At 39.0% G+C, this 23,906-nt stretch overlaps 1 protein-coding gene across 1 annotated transcript; it reads right to left on the reverse strand.

The window, feature by feature from the left end:
- Positions 1-10,248: 10,248 nt before the first annotated feature.
- DLK1 (delta like non-canonical Notch ligand 1) lies at positions 10,249-23,897 on the reverse strand. The gene is made up of 5 exons (XM_085317444.1): positions 23,820-23,897; positions 22,889-22,952; positions 22,281-22,411; positions 16,850-16,991; positions 10,249-11,376 (listed from the first exon to the last, which is right to left on the reverse strand). The coding sequence occupies exons 1-5, from the start codon at positions 23,887-23,889 to the stop codon at positions 10,641-10,643; spliced, it is 1,143 nt and encodes a 380-aa protein (XP_085173570.1). The 5' UTR covers positions 23,890-23,897; the 3' UTR covers positions 10,249-10,640.
- Between the last annotated feature and the right edge of the window lie 9 nt (positions 23,898-23,906).

Genomic DNA, 23,906 nt, shown 5'->3' on the forward strand with positions numbered 1-23,906 from the left:
CCAAGCTGTTTTTTCGCTGAGACTTAAAACAACAACAGCCTGAGCCAGACACTGAGCATGGGAAACCTGAGTGTAGATGATTTGCATCAGGCTTTGCTATTGCAGCCCCATCCCAGGCACTTAGAAAGGAGTGTTGGGCAAGTTTACGTACACACAGACTTACCTTAGCTAAGTATATTTACAGTAAAATCGCAACCCAGAAAATACAAACAACAGTGAATAAGACTTGCTGGACATGTAGATAGAAATACTGCCCTATTTTTCCACATTTATTGTGTGGAATATATATTCTTAACTGCTTTAGAGCTGTTAAAAAAAAAAAAGTTCCCACTTATCCTGTGACTGAAGTCTTCCTTCTGCAAAGATGAAGTCAGAGCTGCACATAGTAAACACCCCCGAGCATTAACCATTGTAAGGAACAGTTGTCACCACTCTGTTTGGACTTTCTATACAGCACAAGCCAAGTGCACCATCTAGTCACAGCACTACTCACTACTGCAGCGACAGCCCTCTGAAGTACCTTGCCAACAGTCAAGCACAAACTGCCCATGTTTTAAACTGTTCATTTACAGCTAAACAAAATTTAGAAATAGGCAAGAGGAGGCAAGTCTTATACATAATCAGCTGGATATACTGAAGCCTTATGGCAAATGTGGTTGTGCAGGAGAAACATGAACATTGGTTCGRCAGAGCTTTGTGGGCAACCTTGGTTGGAACATTTTCAATGGGAGCCGGCTCAGTTACAGGCTCAGCACTGCCCACAACAGACAGAACATACGTGTTTATTATGACTCCATCTGAAGACCTATTTAAGCTGATAATTTAAATGAAATAAAGCTGATTTAAGCTCCAATACTTGTACCACAGGCTTAAATAACATTTTCTCCTCTTCYAAATCAAGTTATCCCAAAGACTAGAACATGAAAGCAATGAATCCTTTCATGTTACAATTGATTTTTAAAGAACATCACAGTTCTACTCAAACAACAATTTTTTGCCCAGCAACAGTCATCATCAGGCTGCAGACAGCTCACCAATACTGCAAGCATTTAGACTCTTCTTTGCTGAACAAACACACTGGTTACATCAACCCCCGCTCAATCTCCTCTCTTCCCTCCTCTCTTTAAACTGAGAAGTTGCTGTAGGCACTCACCTCTGACAGGATGGCCAATTTCCAGTCATCCTAAGGTAATCTTGTACACCCCACCACCTGTAAGCAATAGAGTATCACAAACCTGACCAGCACATGCAGGGAGAGCAGAATAGAAAAAGCCCAAATTCCTTGCTTCTTCTAGCTATGCTGCCTAATTAATTTCCTCCCTTGTTTCAAGCTAGTCATGCCTGCTAGCATGACAAGGCTTTTGCATTTTGTTGTTTCGAGGTTAACTGGGTGGCCTTCAATCCTCTTCTGTCTTGGGGCTCTGTGGAGGCTGTCTCACCACAGTATTTTACTTTACATCCTCAAAGGAAATGCTTAGACTCACCATTCTTTTGTCTCTTTAAACTAGGCATTTTCTCCTTTTTGCCTGCCAAAACATAGGCCACATGAAGCCCTTTCATAAAGCTGTTACTTGATCATGGCTTGGTTAATTCGGACCTGTTCTTCCATTCCTACGTGCTCTACAACCTCATTTGATTGCTTTATTTATGCTTAGTATATCTTGGCATATAATTAGTCTCAAAAACAGTTGGCTTTGACACACTAATCTGTAGTATGAAACAAGTCACTTTACTCCCAATGCCATGCTACTGCAAAACGGTATCAGTAGGCAYGATGACCTTGGATCTACCTACTTATAAATTAGAGGGAGCTACTGAATTACCATCTGCCCTTCACACTCCTAAATTTTGTGTTTAGACCAGAGTTAATCTTCTCTATGCTTTTTTTGTTGGCTTCTCTGGAGAAGAAGGGCTGAGACTGAGGACTATCCTGATTTTTTTGCATCCTTTTTCACTGATAATTATTTTTTGACTACCATCATTGCAGAATAGAAAAAAGAAAACTTGTAGCCAATATCAATGCAGAATCTAGGTAGTAGTGAGCAAAATAAAGGGTCAAATGATAGTTTCATTGATGCTGAAAAGGAAAAAGACAGCCCTAGGTCGTAGCGACAGTCTAGTTGAAAGTGTTAGACAACCCCAATTTTCTTGGGAGTAGCAGGACTTGTGAGTGCTGAACCCTCTTTAGATGAGGGCCTGTGGAGAGATTTGGAGAGGAAATCTTACCAAACCGTGACTTGTCCTTCCTACTTCCCCACTTTAGCTTCACACGTACTGTATAAGAAAGCACAAAATAAGCTCTCCCCTAATGAGCTTCTTTGTTAACACTGCAGTGTTTTAAAGAGAATCTCCCCCCCAGCTAGGTCTCCACATCAGACTCAGTCTCCTTACAGCTCTCTCCCACCAAGTAAATCCTTGCTCAGTTCCTTACGCTTTCATCTCAGGCTTCCAGGCAATCCTTGTTCTCCCCAGCAAGGAGCCATCACTAATTCTTTCTCAAGCTCAAAACTACAGAGATCGCTCCAACACCCCCTGAAAACAGGCTGCCTTGTATCTCCAGGCACTCCAGGCTCCCAGCCATCTGCTCTCAGTCATATCTCCTTGGTCCTCCAAGRCTCATTATTTAGGAAGAAAACCAGGCACAGGTGAGAGACGAGGCTTGAATCCCTTAAAAGCTTACACTTGCCCCATGATAAAATGCAGGACTCTTGAAATATTTCCAGTAATTTAAACTCTGGAAGGTAGAGTGGAATAACTCAAAAGAACTCCACATGTATTTGGCCTATGAAAATATTAACCATTCCTTGCTTGAAATGTTTTAGATATATGACTTCCACCAAGTTGTAAGACGTCTCCCAGTGCTCTTCAAGACTGGATGAGATTCTGTCTTTGACATCAGTTTATAAAAGAAACACTAAACAACCCCTCTCCCCACACCCACACCACAGATTACAAATAAAATAATACTTATTTTCTCCTTTACAATTTGGACACCTTTGCAAGCCATTAAGACAGAGGCAGGCAAATCAAAACTTCACCATATGGCCTGGGGAGCAGGATAATGAATAYGGGATTACTGATAAGATGTCTGGGTGCATCCTTTTGGGCTACAAAACATATCAAAACAAAAGAAGTGAAAGGGGGAAAATTGGGAATGTACTGGTATAGTRCATTTAGTACTATAACTACTAAAACCTTTTTTATTCCAGATTTAAAGTATTTTCTTTGTTTTCCTTATACATTTAAGCTATCTTCATTCGTGTACTTTTGACTATGAAATACATATTGCCTGTGTTCAGTCTATCAAAATCCAGCTGCAAGTTAGATGAATGGATAAATTTTGCATACCACATGGTAGTGCACCAAAATCCAGTTTAGTTATGAATGTGTGGATGTTCATGTGCGCATGCAGTGTGGCAGAGGATCCACACTGGTTATTCATGTTGTGGTAACCTTCCAGAAGTATTATTGACTCCATGACTTTGTAGCGGTCAGGTCCCTGCTCTCTGATTTAACTTGAAAGGAGACTTGTAAACCTGTTGGGGAATGACTGCAGCCTTTTCTGTGTAGATTTGGCTTGGGTTTTGCTGTGCCTTACAGGTAACTACTGTTCATGACCTGGTAAGTGAAGAATCACAGGCAGGTTCTCATTCTCTCTTTTTCCCTTTTCCTGCTACTGGTCACTGTGAATGGCTTACAAACTTCCTAACACAAAGCGTGGAAGATGCATAGTTTAAAGGTTTGCAAATGGTTCTCTGATCAAATGCTGCCATCATGTGGACACGCACAGTGGAAGGCTACAATTAGTAGAGTCTTGTTTTGAAAGAGGAAGGTGGAGAGAGGAAGAATAAAGCAGTGGTTTTTTGCAAGTTATATGCACCAAAATATTATGTAAAAAAACGCCATGGTTTTGTCTAACCCAAACTTCTGGTCAAGCCTGATTTAGTCTCTTTTTAATACTATCTTCATTTTATTTTATTACACTATCTTCATATTTTAGCATCTGTAAAGTTGCTTAGACTTACATATGAGTCAATTGACTAAGAGCACGTCTCTCTGACTGCAAAATACCTCTGGCTTACTAAAGATAAGGACTAGAAGATTGCATCACATTTCCACRGACATGTTCAGGTCCCTGACTTAGATATGATCTTCAGGAAAGATATTTCCTATCTGGAGAACCTCTAGAGCAGTGGGATGGAAGAAAGTCACTGTTTCTGAACTTTAGAGCTAATGATCAAAATTAATTATTGTTTTCTTCTACTCCTAGACCAGCAGCTCTGCCTGTATTTGAGACTGAAATAATCCCCTTTACGTAAAAGTCTCATTTTCCCTCTTGCAAAGTTTTTAAAGAACCATATAAAACCTATTCCTCATATGATTTTGTAAAGATAAATTTAGGAAGAAAAGTCAAATGCATGTACACATAGTTCTGCCAGGAAAACCCTGGATTATAAAAAATGGGAGACCTATATCTGCACCAAATTTTTAGGCCTTTAATGTTATGATGGTAAATACAATTTGCCAAAGCTCAGGCAAATTTAATTGCTTGGAGAAGGAAGGGCACAGTTATGTTAGCTATCTTACTGAAGCAGTATGGTCTGGACCATTGTATTCAGTGATGATTTGTACATATTCCAGGGAGCCTACAGCAAGGTTGTTAACACTGCTTGACCCTCAAAATCTAAAGGTTTGTTTTGGCTAGGAATACCATGGTCCAGCTGGACCTAAATATTGTTTTGTAAAGAGCCCATAGATTATCAGCCTAGAAGAATGGATCAGCTGGGCTGCTCAGCAGATGGTTTAGCGCTTGCAAATAACATCCTTATTAATCAAAAACAATACACTTAGTACTGGAATATGTACACACATCAAGAACTAGGTGAAAAAAAGTTGTTGTACAGATTTTCTATTCAGACATGCTTATCCAAAGTTTGATTTTTATAATAAAATGAATGTAGTAGGATAAATGAAGAAAAGATTACTAAAGCTCTGTAAATAGCATGTTGATGGAAACCATTTCATCCGTGGCATCAAGGAAATGTTATATGCTGATAACATTAACTACTGATATCTGACCAGAAATTCTTCCTTTAGTCAGGCATAAGGCTTTAGTCACTACAACAAAACCTGAATGAAACTCCATGTCCTCTTCTAGAGGATTCAGATTCCATGAATCCTCTTGTTCTTTTGTTCTTTAAATCTATTAATACAAATGACTCTACAATTATCGCTTATATTCATAATGATCATAAAGTTTTAAAGRCTTTTCCTCAATGAAATCAATAACATATGTGCATATATGGTGGTGGCCATTTTGTAGCAGTCAGGCATCTTCCCCAACACTGCCCTAAGAAAAATTTCCTCTAAAAACCCTGTCTTTGTGGAATATATTTAGGTCTTTTCTGTTAATATAGCAGGAACAGGTTATAGTGTCTCAAAGAGACAAAGAAAGATGGATGGGAGTTCATTAACTGATAAGTGCAAACCATCTCAAAAGAAAAAAAAAATCACAACGAGGCTGAGATGCAGGTTTTTTTGTTTGTTTAAGGCAGCACAGTAGAGGTGGGGGCTGAAGAAAGCTCAGAGAAGTTTGACTAAGGTAGAGCTTAAGAAAGCTGAAAGGTGAAACACAGCAGTATAGCTGATCAAGACCAGCACCTCTGGCATTGGATATAGTAAATATATTGTTTTCTGTTCTCTGTCTTTAATAACAAAGATGAGATTTGTCAACAGGAATTGAAATTGTATCAGGGCTCCTCCTTGTATTCTCTTTGCCATTATATCAGTGTTCCTGTACAAAGCAGATTTAAGAATTCTTGCTTTTGAGACCTGTTGCAAGAGACTACTTCAAATACTGCAGTTTTTCTCAAGTTAAGTCTCTTATTATTCCAATTCTCTATCATTTATGTGGTTTAGAACTATTCACTACGGCAACACCACAAATATGATAGAAACTCTCATACATATTTTTATCTCTGTTCCAGAAAAGAGTTAAAGAGAGATTACTTCTTCCTTTCATGTTTTAAGACAAGACTTTTTTCCTTCTGAAAGTATAGCAAGACTATATGAGCCTCCTAAACTTTACTGACACCACAAAAGATAAGCAGGGTGCTAGGAGCCAAAAATCATTGTTCTTTCAATACTGAGTCACTGACCTCCTCTTCAGAGAGGATCTCCTTTCTGTATATGAGGAAATATGTTATCTGTGATGGAAGAGCTGCCAACAGGGTTACCATAGCCAAAAATCATGTGTGACACTTCATAAATGTGACTTTAAATCCTTGCATTTTGTGGTTTAAACACAAACTTGTTACTCAAAGCCTTTTTCTAGTCTGCAAGGGATGACGACATCTCTGTCAAAGGCAGAGGGAACCGGCACAGCTGCTAGAGTGACAGCCATGGGAACACTGCTCAGAGCAAGGGAGGAGGCGAGAATGGTAAAGCTGAATCCAGGCTAGATGGGCTTAGTGAGGAAAAGTAAAATATTATCCTAGTATTTGAAGTAACTGATACCATACCTCAGCATACCTCCTTCATACAAACATGCACCAGTTTGCTCTGCTTAGATCCTGATCTCTTGGGTGTCTTTGCCTGTAAGCCCATTTTGTCCTGAGCTTGTTTCAAGCCATCTTCTTCCTCAAACTCTGGTATACTCCTCCAGCATAAAAGCTCAGCCCTGTTAGCTCTGTACTGATATTGGCGCCAGTTTCTTTCCCCACCTAAGACAGCCACAGCTCTGTGAGCTTTCTAGGTTTGCAGGTTGCCTTTTCTGAGACATGTGGTATCTGGAGCAAGCAGACACAAGGCAGGACTGGAGTTGTGCATCCAGCWGGAGGCAAGGTGGATTACCTGAAGGCATCTCAAATGGCACTAGAGACTTATACATAGGCAAGCATGAGCAATTAGATAGCTAAATGTTGATTCACAGCCTACTCACTGGTCAGTGGAATAGTTCTCTAGGCTTCARTGGTAGCCAATGACTAGTTCTCCAATAGATGTAATTGGAGCCTAGATATTTAGCCAACATAAACACCAAAATGTACATGTCTTAACCTTGATCTGAATCTCACCAGTAGAGTTAACGATTTGAAGGGTGTTTCCGAGGCACAATCGTTCCCAGTAGCATTTTCAGCAGTGAAGTTTGCACTTCCCATCTTTAACTAGAGCTCTTTTTTCTTTCGTTGCTCAATTACAAGGACAGAACTTGCCATAGGCACTAAACTGCTAGCTGAAAACAAAACAAAACAGAACACTYCCCCTCCCCCAAGGTTTAAAAGGTAACTATGTCAGTGAACTGACACAAAAAAGAAGAATCTTTTCCATAATCAACTGCTTTAATACCTCCAAAGCCAGTATCCCTACTGGCCAGTAGGCCTACATCCCATTTACAATTCTAAATGTTTGCAATGCAGTTCAGTTTTAGTACAGTAGCACTAGTAAGTATTTTGATTAAGATCTTTTTGGTTTTAGTATTTTATTTCAGATCAAAAGTACTTTTTCCTGTATATTGTATTTTCAGTAAGAAAGTCATCAGCTCCCTCAAAYGTACTCAGTATTTTATGGTATACTATGTTAGGTAGCTAATAGTCTTCACTARCTGATGACTTCAGAGGATCCCTGAAAGCTGATATTGGAGGAGCATCATGCTACCCTGCAAGTAATGACTGGGTCAGTTCCCATAGATCAGCAAAGATGGATGAGTCACTGCAAATTTAACCAGCCCTAAGGAGGTGCTATTGTCCATATACTTTCTTTCTGTGCATAGTCAGGCAGGACAATTTGCCCAACAAAGTACTGCAGTTGCTGCTGCTTTATGTTATCTTTCCCTGCTCTGCTTTCAAAATAAGTATCTCAAGATTTAAGAAGAAATATAAAAACTAAGTCAAATTACAGCTGAGGTAAGGACCAGATCCATCTTATCTCAAAAACTAGATTCCAGTTAAGCCACTTGGGCATTCACTAATGTTTAGGGTGGAAAAAGAACAGAAACAAGTTTCCTGATTATCTCAGATTTGGTTCTTCAGTTAATACCCTAAAGGATCCTAAATGAAATGTTTCAGTCCACTGGAAAAAAAAAAAAAAAAACAGTGCAAATTGTGAAGTATTTTAAAAGCTCTTTCTTCACTTTCTCCTGCATAGCTTGATGTTTTTGGTGGAAAGAAAAGAACTTTTAAAAGATGAAACTCCCATCCCCCCACAAATAAGAAACTTGACTGCCTTAACAGAGGGCTCTAAAATCAGAAATGATGTGAGAGAAAGCTGAAGTGACAAACCATAAGCACATAACTCTCTGTAACTAGAGAATTTGCTAGAGAATAGCAAAGGACAGGTATACTTCAGCTACACCTTTGTTATTGACTCATCAGACCAGGCTGTTGGATTTAAAGGGGTGGTTAAGTAGAAACCTTTTCTATTTCGACCTGAGTCTGGAATCTGATGACTGATTCTTAGTTGATATCCATTGTTATAACGGATTTTGAATCAAAGCTGCATTTTTTTTTTAAGAGTTGTTCAATGTTTCTAATTATCTCTGAGTTTACCATAACATATGCCTATCACATAACAGACCACATATTAGAATGCACAATACTGGATTATACGCCTTAAAGTGAGTTAAGTGAGTTCATGCTTCAGGCTGGCTTACCTAGTTTACTTTCATCTGGACTTCCAGGTTAGTTATCTTTGAATGAAAGACTGGTTAAAAAAGCTTCTGACTTTCTCAATAGAAGCTTTGAGAGGAAGCATCCACCTGCCTTGAAATTTTCATCTTGTTATCTAGAAGTTAACACTTTCCACAGAAGTATCTCTACACACATTTTTTCTATTAGCTGTAATCTTTGCACTGCATTGTAGTTCTATAGCATGTATGAATATTACCAGCAATACAGCTAACTTGCTATGTACTCATGATGATTTAGAGACACGTCAACAGAAAAGATTATAGGATAATGAACTGAATATGTGGTTTAAAGCTTTTTGTTTTTGAGCAGTTGTTAATAGATTTCAGAGTAGCATAGTTATCAGACAGCACAGAAGAAGTTGCTAAATATTCCTTTCTTGGGTGGCTAGGGCAATTGAGGTAAATTGTTAATTAACAGCATCTAAAGACATCTTCAGGAAGCACAGTTGAGATCAAATTGTTTTCAGGGAGTGGCAAGAGCAAGGTTGTTCCATGAGGATGAAGAACTGGGAACTGAGGTGACCCCAGTGTGGGCTGAGCCCTTGCCACGGGGATTGCAGTCTTGCAGCGGCTAAGCGTGACAGGTAGAGACGGCACTGCTAACAGTGTCCATCAACGGTCCCAGATATGGCAAGCAATGAACCAAGCCCAGAGACCATCCAGGAGCTCCAGTCAGGAGTGGAGGGAAATGGAACTAGAGACAGGGCTAAAGACAACAACCATGGGTCCAAAGCCCACCCAGGAGGAAAAGTTGTGAACAAGATTGTAGACAAGCTACAACATCTAGAGCCTATCCAGGAGACAAACTACTTACAGCACGGGTCCAAGGATCATCCAGAAGGCAGGGCTGGAGACCAACACTCCTACAGCAGAGCTTAGGAGGGACTGAAGGTCCTAAGCTGAGCTGAAATGGAGCCCAGGGTGGAGTGTGGAGGAATGGGTGGAGGCCCCAGGTGAGGCTGGTCAGAACCATTACAGCCTATTTGTGCCCCTAGGGCCCTGATGATGTTGTGGCTTCTGTGAGCCTTTGCCTGTATGCCAATGCAGCTTTTGATTCTTGCAAACCTTGCCCACTCTTTAAAATATGGCAGAGAAAAAGCAGAAATGAAGAATTTGAAGAGCTGAACTCTTTGAGGTGACATACTCTATCTTATGTTTTTCACTGCGACACAGGTGAAGAACACTTCTCTGCAGAGGTCCTTAAAGAAAAATCAGAATCAGATCCTTTACATTTTGATTAGATCTCCATATAGAAAGTTTGACCAAAGACATTGAACATTTTTGTTGATAGCTAAAACAATTCTGGGGGTAGTATCCAAAGCAAGAGGGATCTTTAACCTGAAATTAATATCACAAAGACCTATTAGACTCTACAGAAGTAATCTATCTTACAAACATACAAAAACAGTACAACTAACTACACAGGTGAGACACCAGTCCAGATTTGCTCCTATTTATCCCTCTCTCTAAAATATTTATCACAGACAGGGATAAGCATTAGGCAGAGACACTTGTGACAGGTTTGCTGTAGCATGACAACAATTACAAATGAATCAATAAACCAATACAGCCCTTAACTGCTATTTATTCAGAAATAAGCATCAGTGAGTAATTTACCATATTTGGTACCATATTTGCCAGACAAACTACACACAAGACAAGAAAGCTGCAGAACAGTTCCAGTAGTAAATTATCTTTTAAATAGCTGCTTTAAAAATAAATCAAACTACCATTCCTCCATTCCTTGCTCTTCAATCCTTTTTTTTTTWAAAAAAAACTTTTATTATGGGGAATGAAAGAAATCATGTAGCAATACAGACATATTATATTTCTTCTTTACCACTCAGCACAAGTTACAGCAACTGTACTCACGAATACTGAAGCCAGTCATAGGTAATCAGTTCAATTTTACATATTGCTATGAAAACTTGCAAATTGCTGCTAGGCTTTTGAGGGCCTAGATGGCAGTATAGTTCTTAGTGTAATTAGTCAATTTGATCTTCTCTGGGAAGATAATATTAACGGAGAGGTTTTCCCCATTGCTTGATTTCAGAAAAAAGTTCTTTTTCTTGCGTAAGAGATGACTATATTTGGCATTAGCAAGCCACATTTCACATTTTGAGAAAAATACAATCCCGGTTGTACCCAAGACAACAAGACATGTAAGCAAGCCCAGGACAATGAAACATATCACCTGACTTTTACTGAGCAAGGGATCTGTGTTTTGGATTGTTTCTTTCATTGTTATTTTCAGGACTTGATGTTCTTGATGCACTGATTTGTGATGAGCTTTTGGGGATGGGTTGTAATTCTGCATATTCTTTGTATTCACTTCAGAGAGGCTTGTGTTTTTGCTGGGATGTTTGCAGGTTGCACCAATAAATTCTGGCRTACAGATGCATTCGTATCCTCCTTGGGGATGTTCACTACATGTTCCTCCATTCTCACATGGGCCGCTTGCACAGAATATGACACGGCTGCTACAGAGTTTTCCTGTATAGCCATGGGGGCAAAAACAGCTGAAACCTGCACCAATATCTGTACATGTTCCTCCATTTTCACATGGACTGGATTCACAGTCATCTATATCTATTTCGCAGAAATTGCCAGCAAAACCTGAAGGGCACAGACAAGAAGCATACGGTGCAAAACCACTGTCATCAACGCACGTTCCTCCATTCTGACAGGGAGAGCTAGAATAYAGAACAGATACGTATACACTGAGGTGAATCAAAGTCCAATGAAAGAAACCATTATGAAACACTTYGTATAATAAAAAGAGCTGGTTTTGTTCAGAAGAGCCAGTTCCTAATGTAAATCCAGTGAAGTCAATGAAGTTCAATCAAGAACGAGTTTGTTTAACARCTTTGTCAATACAGATTATAATAACTTTAGCTAACCCTTCAGGCAGGATTAAAATATTATAGCAGTATATAAATCCTACCTGAAGAGCTGTGAAATGATTTTAAATTATTTCAAACATTTATTCAAATTAAGCTTCCCATTCTTTTCATATGCTTAGAGCTATTTAGCTGAATGACTATTTAGACAAGACTGAACAAAGACATTAGCAGCATGGCTTGGTTTTCCACCTCATTAGTCATAAAATAATCTATGTGTTGTATTGTCAAAGCAAAGCATTCTGCCATGGCAGCCAGATGTGAAGGTGATTGCTTTTATTCTGCCTGATAGCACTCTGTGACACACTGAAAATTTAAAGGTGAACAGATAGTTTGGGGCAAGTTTTGGACCCCCAAAATTGAAAATTATAGTAAGCAAATATAAATGGGATGGTGTCAGCCCTAGCAAAGGCAGCTGTAATGTGACTACAAGACCAAAGAAAATCAAATATTTCTGCAAGCCCGTGAAGAACTTAATTTTCTGGTATTCTAAGTGACCTAAATCCACTGAAAGACCCTTTTCTTTCTTTCTTTCTTTTTTTTTTTTTTAAACTTTGCAGTACAACATTGTCTTTCTGGATACAGGGCTAAAAGACTGGCTCTGTTGGCAAAAAAGGGGTCTTGGGTAACAGGTTTACAGATAAAGCTCAAAGCCACTTTCAGGGCAGTTTATAATGTAAGAACAAAGATTTTACAGCTTACATTCTAAAAAATGAATTTCAGACCTGAAAAAGACAACATAAACCTGGGCGAGACTCTTAGTGCCCCTGACAACAATGGTTCTCCTAATAATTATAAATCCTTAAAGACACACAGCTTARTAGCAGAACAGTTGAAAAGATCAAGCTGTTAAGTGTTACATTTGCAGTGGAAAGCCTCGCAGTACTGAACATCACAGCTTCATGAATGTTGGTATTTCACATAGCAATGGTCAGTGGTAACTAGCCGTGATGGATTTCCACAGTGGGACTTTGGGTGGATTTAAGAGATCTGTTGATGCTCAAGTGAGATGACTTCAAAAGAGAAATTAGCTCCTGAATGCAAATGATCCTTGGCCACTGGTGGGATAATGACTGAGCCTCTCAAATGCCATCCCTGTACTGGGAGCAGCTGTGCTGACTACCCTGAGCATCCTCTGGCTCTACTGGGGACTGAAACACTTGGTGGCCCCTCATCAGAAAACCTGGAATATTGTGTGGAGGAGTAGTCTGCCTGTTTGCTACTAACACATTAAACAATCTGCTCTGCTCTCATGCTGCTCTTTAGCATAGCTGTTTGCTTGGAAAAAGGCTACTACAAGAACAAATTAGAAATCTGGAAGCAGCATAGGGAAAGCAAAATGTGTTGTTGCTGGATCTTGACAAAAGAGTTATCAGAGGGAGCCTGGTGACAATTTGAGGTGATCATGCAACCAGGGAATTTTGCCATGATCACTAGCCACTGTTTCTTCTTTAAGCAAAATAAGGATGCTTTAGTTGTCATATGATCCTTGGGCAACTGAATGGTTACGGTCAGCCTCGAAGAATCTACCTTCTCTTCACCTTAGGCGTCCCATGGAAAATCTGACAAGCTTTTTGGGTATGGCAATATGAGATGGAGCCTCATATCTGAGTTGGATCACCTTATCAACTTTTTGGGGAAGTGGGAAGAAATTGTTGGAGAATTTAAAATGATTCATTCTCAATGTTTTATATATATTCAAATTTTTAGTAAAATCAGTTAAGAGGAAACATGTAGAATTTCACATGTATTCTTTATTCTTTTTACTAACACTAGTTGCATTTGCTTAATTTTTAATATGTTTAAATAAATAATATATTAGAATTAATCTCCCTGAGTGTACATACCTTAAATTATTTTAAACATTCGGCATTTAAGACATGTTCAGCAGGATACGGTACGTAAAAGAATAGCTGCAGAAACATGGAAATACCACTCAACTGCTTTCCAAATACTCCACATTCTCACATTCTTTTTAAAACTTTTATCTCTTGCTACTCTTCTTCAGAGCAAAACTTCAAAACATCACACAGATGTCATTAATGCTAACACATCTACCTGATTTTGTAAACAGACTAGAACAATTATTTTCRTTGGTGAGTTGTCATCATTCCATCTATGAAGATTAACTAAGGAGCCAGTGGCAATACTTAATAATACCAATTTTGTTAACTGTACCACTGAAGTAGCAAGGAAGAGAGATGAGAGTGAGATGACCTCCCAAGATGGTTTCTTTTCAACCACCCACCTTTCCACCAAGGTGTGAGGTGCAATACTTTCAGACTCTAAAGTATTATCAGACACTGAGTGATAATGCTGGGAACAGTTGTCTTTTTCACCTAAAAGCAGATTTGCAGAGAATGCTGCTTATTTTCCTGAAAAAAGACAGAAAAAAGACAGGATCTTCACAGAGAAAGGGAACTGTTGTTTCAAGAACCATTATAAAAATTTGTCCAAGATTTCCTGACTAGCTCATGAGCATTCAGCCTAGACATAGCATTACCAAAATATACTTTCAGCAATTAAAAATATGATGATTTAAGTGAAAAAAAAATGGAACTAATCTGTACTATTTATCTCCCCTGTTCTCTAGGATAATTAATATATGTCCATAATGAATTACTGGAATATTTGCTATAGAGATGAAAAGCAGAAAAAGAAAGCTATTCACACTACCTATGTTAGGCAAATAGCCTGGATGTCATTCAAAGCACTTGTGAGGAACCTAAGTTGATGTAGATGAAGAGAAATAGGTAAGTCAGATCTCAGATGCTGATGCCCAAATAGGCCTGTGTGACTATTCCCCACTAAATGTAACAAAAAAAAAAAAAAAAAAAAAAAAAAAAATCCAGTGGCATAAGGACGTAAGAATAAAAAGAATGGCATTTCTTGGAAGAGAGAGTGAAAGGAGTTAGTGACAAAATGTATTTTTTAAAAAAGGTGTGTATAAATATCCAGAGAGATTTATCCATAAGAAAGATCTAAAGATTTGTAATCATCCATTGCTGAGCTAAAGCAGAACTAGAGGGTATTAGTACAGAGCTGTAGAGACACAAGGCAATCTTAGAAGAAAAGAAAATGTTTCAGATTAAGATAATAATATTACCAAGCTTGTACCCATCAGAAAGGCATTTCATATGGTTATGGGATCAGGTTATTGATGAACTAAAAGAGACTCTAGATTTCCACAATTAGATTCAACTACAATTTAACTTTAAAAAGGCAYCCTTTTTTTCAAACAATTCTATCAGTAATGCTGCTGAAAGTTAATATCCTTGAAACTGTGAGCAAAATGTGCAGTCAATATATCACAACAAAGCCATATGTGTGTCTAATAAAGGTGTTTTGCTAAAAGCCTCTTTTCTCCACAGTAACTTCAGTTCATCCACTAATACAATACTAAGTGGATAATTTGTGTTGTCAGAATGTTTCCATCATTCTTAAACTGTATTCCTTCAAATTCCCTTATRGCTCTCTCACCATCTAAATACTTTCCTGATCAGTCTTTTGTTACATGCTTCATTAACAATGTATTTAAGTACTGATTTGATCTAGACTGCACATTATTGATGTACTTTATATATCAGCTCTTAAGATTATTTAAAATCTAATACAAATACTTACAAAGACTTCTGTATGGGCATACGGCTACTCTTATGCAAATGCGTGTGTGCCTAATTTGCACATTCAGATACTGTAACAGTGTACAGTCCCAATAGATAAGCAGATGAGGGGCTAATCAAATACATAACTGGCCAGCTCTTACATATCCTTATTATGTATGTATGAGAAAAAAACTACTGAAGCATTAGTCTWATGGGTATCTTACAAAGAATATCAGTCAGGCATTGAAGCGGTTTAATTTCACTAGGCTTTTGAGAAGGATCAACAAAAAGCCATTTTACAAATGTGGGCAACTGACTAAATAAATGGTCATCTGGATTCCCCAAACTAAACTGTCCCAGCTGGGAACAAGGAAGATGCTCAAGATAAGGRTGCTTTGGCACGAAGGGAAAGAGCTGCAGGAAACTTGCTCTGAACAGAAAGCTTCAGCTCTGGAGAATCCAGTTCCCCAAACCAAACAAATCACACTGTTTAAGGTTTAGAGCCTGCTGAAAGCTCAACTTGCTGGACTGGATTTTTGGGAGAGTGGAGGGTATGTGGACTTAGTTAAGCACAAAGTTAGTTCAGGCAAGGAGTGCCAAAATCTGGAAGAAAAGGAATCATAGAATTGCTAAGTTTGGCAGAGACCTCTGGATATCATCTGATCCAACCCCCTTGCTCAAGCAGGGCCAGTAAGAATAGGTTGTCCAGGACTGTGTCCAGTCAGGTTTTTCATATCTCCAAACATATGCAAAAGGAGAGACTCCACACTCTCTCTTGGCAACCTGGTCCATTGTTCAACCACTCTCATAGTAAAAGCATTTCTTCCTATGTTTAAATGGAATTTTCTGTATTTCAATTCATTCTCATTTTACTGGGCATGGAGAARAGTCTGGGTCCATCTTCTTTACATCCTCCCATTTGGTATCTATGCACATCAGTAAGATTCCCCCGAGCCTTCTCTTCTCCAGGCTATACAGTTCCAGCTCACTCGCCTCTCCTCCTACGATAGAGGCTCTGATTCCTTAATCATCTTCATGGTCCTCTGCTGGACGCCCTCCAGTATGTCCACATCTTTGTTGCATGAGGAGCCCAGAACTGAGCAGAGCAGAGGGGAACGATCGCTTCCCTTGACCTGCTGGCAACACTGTTCCTAATATCCCATTTCTCTTCTAAACTGGAAATTAATGCCCCCCCCCCATGTCCTCCCACTCCCATTTTGGTTAAAATGAAATTATCTCCTTGAGTTAACCATAATGGACATACCATTATACGTCAGTTAAAATATGACAAACTGGTGGACTAGATATCTTTGTGCAGAGAGCTTATGGGCTGGCTACTGTTCTTCTTTACCTGGATTGTATATATAATTATCTTTCATTAGAGATGAGAACAAAGGGCAGCAAGTACCTTGAAGTTTGTTTACTAAAATCACGGGAAGGCATAAATTTACTGCAACAAATGTGCAATTTATCACTTAGAGTACTCAAATTATGCCTATGAGATTTGTAAAGTTTGATAAAAGTATCAACAACAAATCTCCATAGCAGAAGCACTATATGTTCTAGYATAGAGATATTTCCACTTAAGAAAGAAATCTGAAGAATAGTCAGTTGAAGTGGGGATTTTAAATTCACATCAGAAATCAGAAATCAATATTTACCCATTAATAATGCAGGGTCCTTTCTTGAGATGACAGTTTTTTCCTGTAAATCCCTGGGCACACAAACAAATATATCCTCCATCACCAGTCTCTATGCAGGTTGAGTTATTGATGCAGGGCTTTGCAGAACATGGGTGAATATCTGTTTAAAAACATATGTATTTTGTTCTATTAACATTGCAGTGCAGTGCTAAACAGGCAGCAGATGAGTAAAATCAGGAACTCAATTAATCAAATAAGACAGAGTCATTAAATAGCAAACAATACATTAAAAAAATATAGCTCTAATGGTCCTTCATCATGCATTTATATGTTGTGATTTATTTCTCCTTCTGTTAAAATGGAATACAGATTATTATTATTGCAAGCACTTTCAGCTTGGTTCTTTCCTCTTAGCTCCCTCTTGTAAAATAGGTTTGTTTGAGTCTATGAATAAGTAATATTATCAAYAAAATATTAGAAGAAGAGAAAGAGCTTCTCAGTAATATAGTCATCCTTTCGTATCCTGTGTCTCCATGCACAGAATTCTGATAAAGCAATAGACAACCAGGAATTCTCCCCCCTCCCTGCCTGAAAGCCTAATGTTATGTGCTTGTGTACAAATATGTCATAATAACAGACATCAGCAAGTTACAAAATCTGTTAAAATTTCATCTTTTGGCTGGGTTGCATCTAACTCTTGTATAACTATACCAGAAGAGAGAGATGTATGACATGTTTTGACCGAAAAGTCACACGCCTTATTTCCTTTATGATTTCCCTGCTGCCTCCTGCCCCATCCTGAACTACTGAACTTTTAAAATAATTAAAAATAAATAAATAAAAAGTGCATATTTGAACCAACTAGTGGAGTAGCTGCAGTGACATACCGACTACAAGTTATCTGACACGCCTTGTGTGTTCACATGCACACCTACACTTTTTAAAAAGACGAAAAGGGATTTAAAGGCATTTATATTGTACTTCCCACAGCACAATACGAAACTTAGATGGTATCATGACGTACTGCAAAATTTTAAYCATAACAAAACATTTCAACAGCTTTAGTTTTCAAATAGAATCTTCCCTGGATGAAAAGCTCTACTTTCTAATGTATTAGACTGTTCTCATTGCAACACAACCACTTTGCATGCGCTTTGAGTGCAAGCTCCAGTATTCAAAAGAACCAGAACAACCTTGAAAGCTTTTTGGAGCAGCGTTGTGCTCTGCTCTAAACCACCTAATTTGGTAGTTATAGTCCGTTCTCATTGCAACACAACCACTTTGCATGTACTTCGAGTGTTAGCTCCACTGTTCAAAAGAATGAAAACAACCTTGAAAGCTTTTTGGAGCAAAGCTGTTTACCACCTAATTTGGCAGGCTTTAAAGGCACCTATGCAAACATGAATGCTGATACATGAGCAAGGAAACTCACTGAAATCTACATATATATATATAYACACACATATATACACACACTGAAAAAAAATATATATACACATATACACACATACATGCACACATACACATGTATACATATATATGCACTGTCAGTATTATTAAAAATAATTTCAAAGACATATAAACGTTCCTCAGGAAGGAATTTAAATTTAAAGCACAATTTTAAATTTTATAGGAACAGATCTTTATTAAAACATAAATAAATAAGTTGCCAAGTAGCCCACTTTTCTCTATTTTTCTCTACTTTTCTTCTCAAAAACCAAAAATCAAGTAATTTACTTCCTGTGATAAAAGTCTGAGAAATGAAATAAAGACTTTACATTTACACATGATGTAAATCATATTCATATGATATAAATAAGGATAGCCATAACTATGTTACCATCAAATTAATTAATATTTCCCTGAAAYTAAATTTTCATGCTTTAGTACATGACACAGTCACTGACTGGTTTTGTGAGGAAGGTTTATGTCCATAGCAGAATTTCTAGACTCTTCCTCTCAAATGCCTGGCATGGGCATGTGGTAAGGGGCTACCCCTATATTTGTTTTGGTGACAGTCTCTCAGCTTACCAAGTGCCCCTGCCAAAGGAGTCARGTGACACATATCACAGTTTACACTGACCTCATACGACCTGTTGATTTTGGCCAAATTGAGGCTAGGGCTTAAGTGGGAGGTCAGGAGCACACAAATATGACTGTACCAGCACAACCAGRGGTGTCAGCAAACTGATGAAACTGRTTTTCCCTTTGTTTTGTCCACTGTTTGATGTGGTCCTGGTTCCAGTACGATGATAATATCTGTCTCAAGAGAGTTGCAGATAGGGAAACCCCTTCTGTGCAGCCACATKCCAGATGTTCATACACCTGATTTCAAGGATGTGGTTTTTGGAGGGTTAAAAGATGGCACGGCAGTCAGCCAGGCAGGCTGGTGCTCTCCATTGCAAAGAAGGTGATCAGCAGTGTTACCGCTAATGCAACCTTACAGATTTCTCTTAAGTGCCAAGTCCATTTATGTGACTGCAATGAGAGCCATAAATGATACCACTAATCCTGGCCTATTTGTTTACAATGAAATAAGCCCAGCCTATAATCTACATACCTCTAAATTACAAAGAGGATCGTTCTGGACAGGAGCTGAGGACCAGGCTGTCCATTTCAAAACTAACAGCTACACAGCCAGAGGTGTTAGCAAACCACGTGATAATCTAAAACCACTCTAAGTAGGAACTTCCATGGTCCATGCTGAGGAGCTTACTACATTATCTTTCCTAAGAAATGGAAAATGATAGAATGCCACTGTTCCAAATGACTTCTTTCCTTCTATGCTTAATGAGCAGTTAGGTGCTGAGACTATACTCATATTTTACAAGTATTTCAAAAATTTACAATAGTGGTCAAGCGAATCCTGTCACATTTTTCCATTTCAGATTTTGCCAGCCTTGTGAGTTGGCATTCACTCAGTTAGCAACATGAAAATAGTGGCTATGCCAGAAATTCCCTGGCAAATATATGCATTTTCTATAGCAGCAAAAAAGCATTAATTTTAAAACAATGCCAAAACTGCATTACTCATGATCCTTCTCAAATCTCTACAGAAACAACAGAAATATGGCTTTTGAACATGGCTTGTTTCRTCATATGCTTGAAGCTAAAAATTAATGCCAGAAGCTGGAAAATGCCACTTAATGTCATTTGCATGTGAAAATATAATAATTGTGGCCTCTTCTCATCAGACATAAAACTCCTATATTAGAAGAGAGAGGCAAAAGTCTGCTATTTTATAGTAAGAAACTGACAGGTTTGTATTTCCACACTGAAAAGTCAGTTATACACATATCTATATGTATGCCAATGATCCCCAAAAGAGCAGGAGCCTTCAAATTGTCCTTTTCCTTAACATGATCAAGTTTTGTTTAGTGGTTTCTTTTACTGAGTGAGTTGCAGCAGTTCGTAACAACTTTACAGACCTAAGAGACTGACACCAACTTTTCAGCAGAGGGTGATCAGATCAGTGGCTGAGCAGTGAACACCATTTGATGTTACAGCGATTTATTGGGTCGGGATAATAATTTTCAGTAATCATCTGATAGCAGGAAAGGAGGACCCGTCTCTTAATCCCTTGTGGCATTTACAGTAGGTAAATCCACTGAGGTTAAAGACTTTCAGCATGACAAGTTCGTGCAGATGAAAACATGGTTAGTTCTTTGTGACTGAGTATTCTTGGCTCCTCTGCTTGGGGATCTATACTTAAACTGGCAAAAAAACCTCTGAGCTGACTCTGAGYGTTGAGAGAAATAATGGTTTCTGGACTTAAACAAGGGATACGCATTTTGTAATTACAGAACTATTTTAATGAATACCTTTTAAAATAATATTTTTCCAAGAGATATGGGTACAATTTGCAAAATAGTGTTTTGCAGACTAAGCAGCAGTTACAAGAGYAGAAGGTTGCAAGGTTCAGAATTGCAAAGGTTTTAAGAGTGTAGAAATTCAGCAAGGCACTTAATGTGGCTTTTAAAAGAATGCCCAGCTTGAAAACTTGAAAACACAGTACACTTAGATATCTTTAGATGCTTACACTGCACCTTTAAAAATCTGGGCCTTTGGAGACATTGATAGGTAATAGAAATGAGTCTCCTAAAGTGGTGGTGTGGAAGGAGGAGTTCACTCCATTTAATTTTAGGAATCTGGGATTGTACACCTTGACATCTTGAGCTATTTGTCTTGCACTTTCTGAGCTGGCTCTAACTAAGCACAGTGGCCTATTTCTAGGTCAGGATGAGATACATCAGAACACAGAGGGACCCATTTCTCCTCACTACTTGTAACRAGAATCTACATAGCTGTCTCAGGTTAAAAACATACCTGTCAGAGGTCTCTAGAACTACATAATTAAAGCAATTATCTCTGAGAGCCTATAGTCATATCTACACTGGTGCTACTGCAGCTCGTATAAACGTACCTGAACTAGCTTTAAACTAGGTAGTTTGGATATGCCTGTGTGTGCAAAACCCGACAAGCAGCTGAGTGAATACCTGAGTCCCTTGCATCAAACTCCATGACATTGCAAAGATGTAARCCAGCTAAAATCCTCAGTCTTTTTATCCCATTCAAATTGTGTTGTCATTAATTACTGTTTTGGGTGTTAAATGGCAGAACATACTCTATAAATTTGAAGTCCTACAATGACCAAAGTGCTAATGACAAGAAAACAAACTCAGGCCCCAGAAACCTGTCCTTTTCTAGCTGCAGCTATGCTGGCTGAAAAGACGCATGTGTCTAAGACACTCATGCAGTTTCTGTCTCCTCATATCCGTTGACTGATCACTCATCTTGCCCATCAGCCAAAATAAACTAGCTCAGCAGAGGCTGATTCTTCAAATTGCTTATGCTAACCTGGCTCATTTTGACTGGAAAGAGGTTAGGGACTGCACACCCGAGCTCTCAGATCCGAGAGGGAGATGGTAGCCTGTTCAGACAGACCTTCTTCTCAGTTATGCTAGAATCATCATGGGGTTAAGTAAACGAAGAGAAGAGCACAGTATTTTCCTTTGCAAGATGAAATWTGCTTAAGTATTATGCTCATATCTGCCTGTACAGAAATTAGTATATATAAGGTGTCAGAYAAATAATACAATTGGCTTAATATGTAAAAGATGATGTCCTTCTGGAAAAGAAGACATATATGACAAGAAGTTAGTAAGTTAGCAAGTAATTTGCAAGCTTTCTCTACAATGATCAGTGTTTAAAATAGAATGACGAGTTTACATCTTGCTTGCACACATGCCCAGTGCCAAAGGATACTACAAGCTTAAATTATACAAGCTCCAGGCTTCTGTGCCGCTGCCCCGAACCACCTTATATTTTGGCTCTAACATTCACTAAAAAAAAAAAAAAAATAGTTAGGCAGAAGGACTTTTGTACGTTTCCAGCACCAGAGGGAGCTGTTTCACCTCGCTTGCTCAAGGAGAGGAAAGTCTGTGCAAACCTATGTCACAGAGGCTGCCAACCCAGCCCTCCTCGCAGAYGCACTGCCAGGGTTTGGCACAGCTGCCGTGCAGGCAGCCAGGGAAAGGCACGCACTGATTGCAAAGAGCGCCCTGCCAGCCAGGTTGACACCTGAAAGAGATAAAAGACAAGACAGAGACACAGTTTACTTTCAACAGACGCAATTACAAGGATGTTCCCCTTTTTGAGACACGATAAATAAACTTTCGGATGCAGAATTGGACGACGCAGCGCATTTGTACACAAAGATACTGTCAGCGCTTCTAGGATACTAGAAATTAGTACTAGAAACAGATTAAAGAAAACTGTTTCATTCAGTGAGAATAAGTAAACAAACGCTAGTCAATGTAAAGACTTTTCGTACCGGAATATGTAGATTATTCGAAAATTAAGACTTCAATTCCACAAGGCTTCTAGACCCCTACGTTGTATGACTCAAGTTATTGTATGTTAATAGAGTGCTATTTCATTACAGTACCAGATTTACAGAGGGCAAATTGTTTCAGCTTCTGTCTATTTTACAAGGACAATAAATTATTAAATTAGTCTGTTCCTGGGCTAATAGCCTTATCCAATGGATCTTTTTACCTGCATTCACTGGGAAATTCACAAAATCCGTTCACGGGGTGGCAGCCAGTTTTACAATTCACGCCTAGAAGAAGAAATTTGTAGTATCATAGTAGAAAAATCAGCTCTCAGAAAAATCATATCATGTCCTATGCACATTAGTGATGTTTTAAAAACTACTAGGCTGCATAATATTCCGATTTTTTTCCAAGTACATGTTTTTATAACATATAATTTCAAATGAACCTAATTTATACCATGTTACCCAATGTTGCTATAGGACAAATGAAATAACTGCAAAATAGTACAAGGTACACTAACTGCAAAATTGTACAAAGTACATCACTTTAGCATATGCAAAGTGCATGTAATATCACTATGCATTAGTTTAAAAGGGAAATTTTAGAACAGATCTATATATGTCATTTCACAGCATGCTACTCTAATTGCATTCTTTCTAGAACTACCTGAAATACAAAAGTACCTGCGGTCAGAAATAATTTCCATTTAAAATGATTTGTTCTAAGTGTTGAATTCACTTCAACCCTCTGTAGGATGAACAAAAACCGTTTGGATTTTGCATGAAAAACTGAAGCTAAAGAGATGTCAGTGGCCTTATGCGTGTGTGTGTGAAATATTTACGTTAAACACACTAAGCCATACTAACTTGAAATACCGTCATTCACTGCTTACATCCTGTGCAAACCACACGACGAACAGGCGAAGCGGGAGGAAAGCAGCATCTTCCCAGCGGCCGGAGAAGCCTTTAGCCGGGGTGAGAGGCCCGGACGGGGCTGCCCGCGGGGGGCTCCCGCCGCGGCGTCGCACCCAGCCGCAGCCGCTCCGCAAACTTTCCCGAGTGCTGCGCGGCGCGGCGCGGCCCCTCGCTGCGGCTCTGCGGGCGGACACGCGGACACAGGGACACACGGACACGCATCGCGCGGGCTCTTACCTGGGGCGGCGGGGCGGACGAGGGGCAGCAGGCAGCAGCAGCCGAGGAGCGCGGCGGCGCGCAGCCCCATGGCCGGGCGGCGCGCCC

This window comes from Rhea americana, unplaced genomic scaffold (assembly GCF_003343005.1).
Source record: "Rhea americana isolate MKP2758 unplaced genomic scaffold, rheAme1 scaffold_5, whole genome shotgun sequence".
Classification (NCBI taxonomy): Eukaryota; Metazoa; Chordata; class Aves; order Rheiformes; family Rheidae; genus Rhea; species Rhea americana.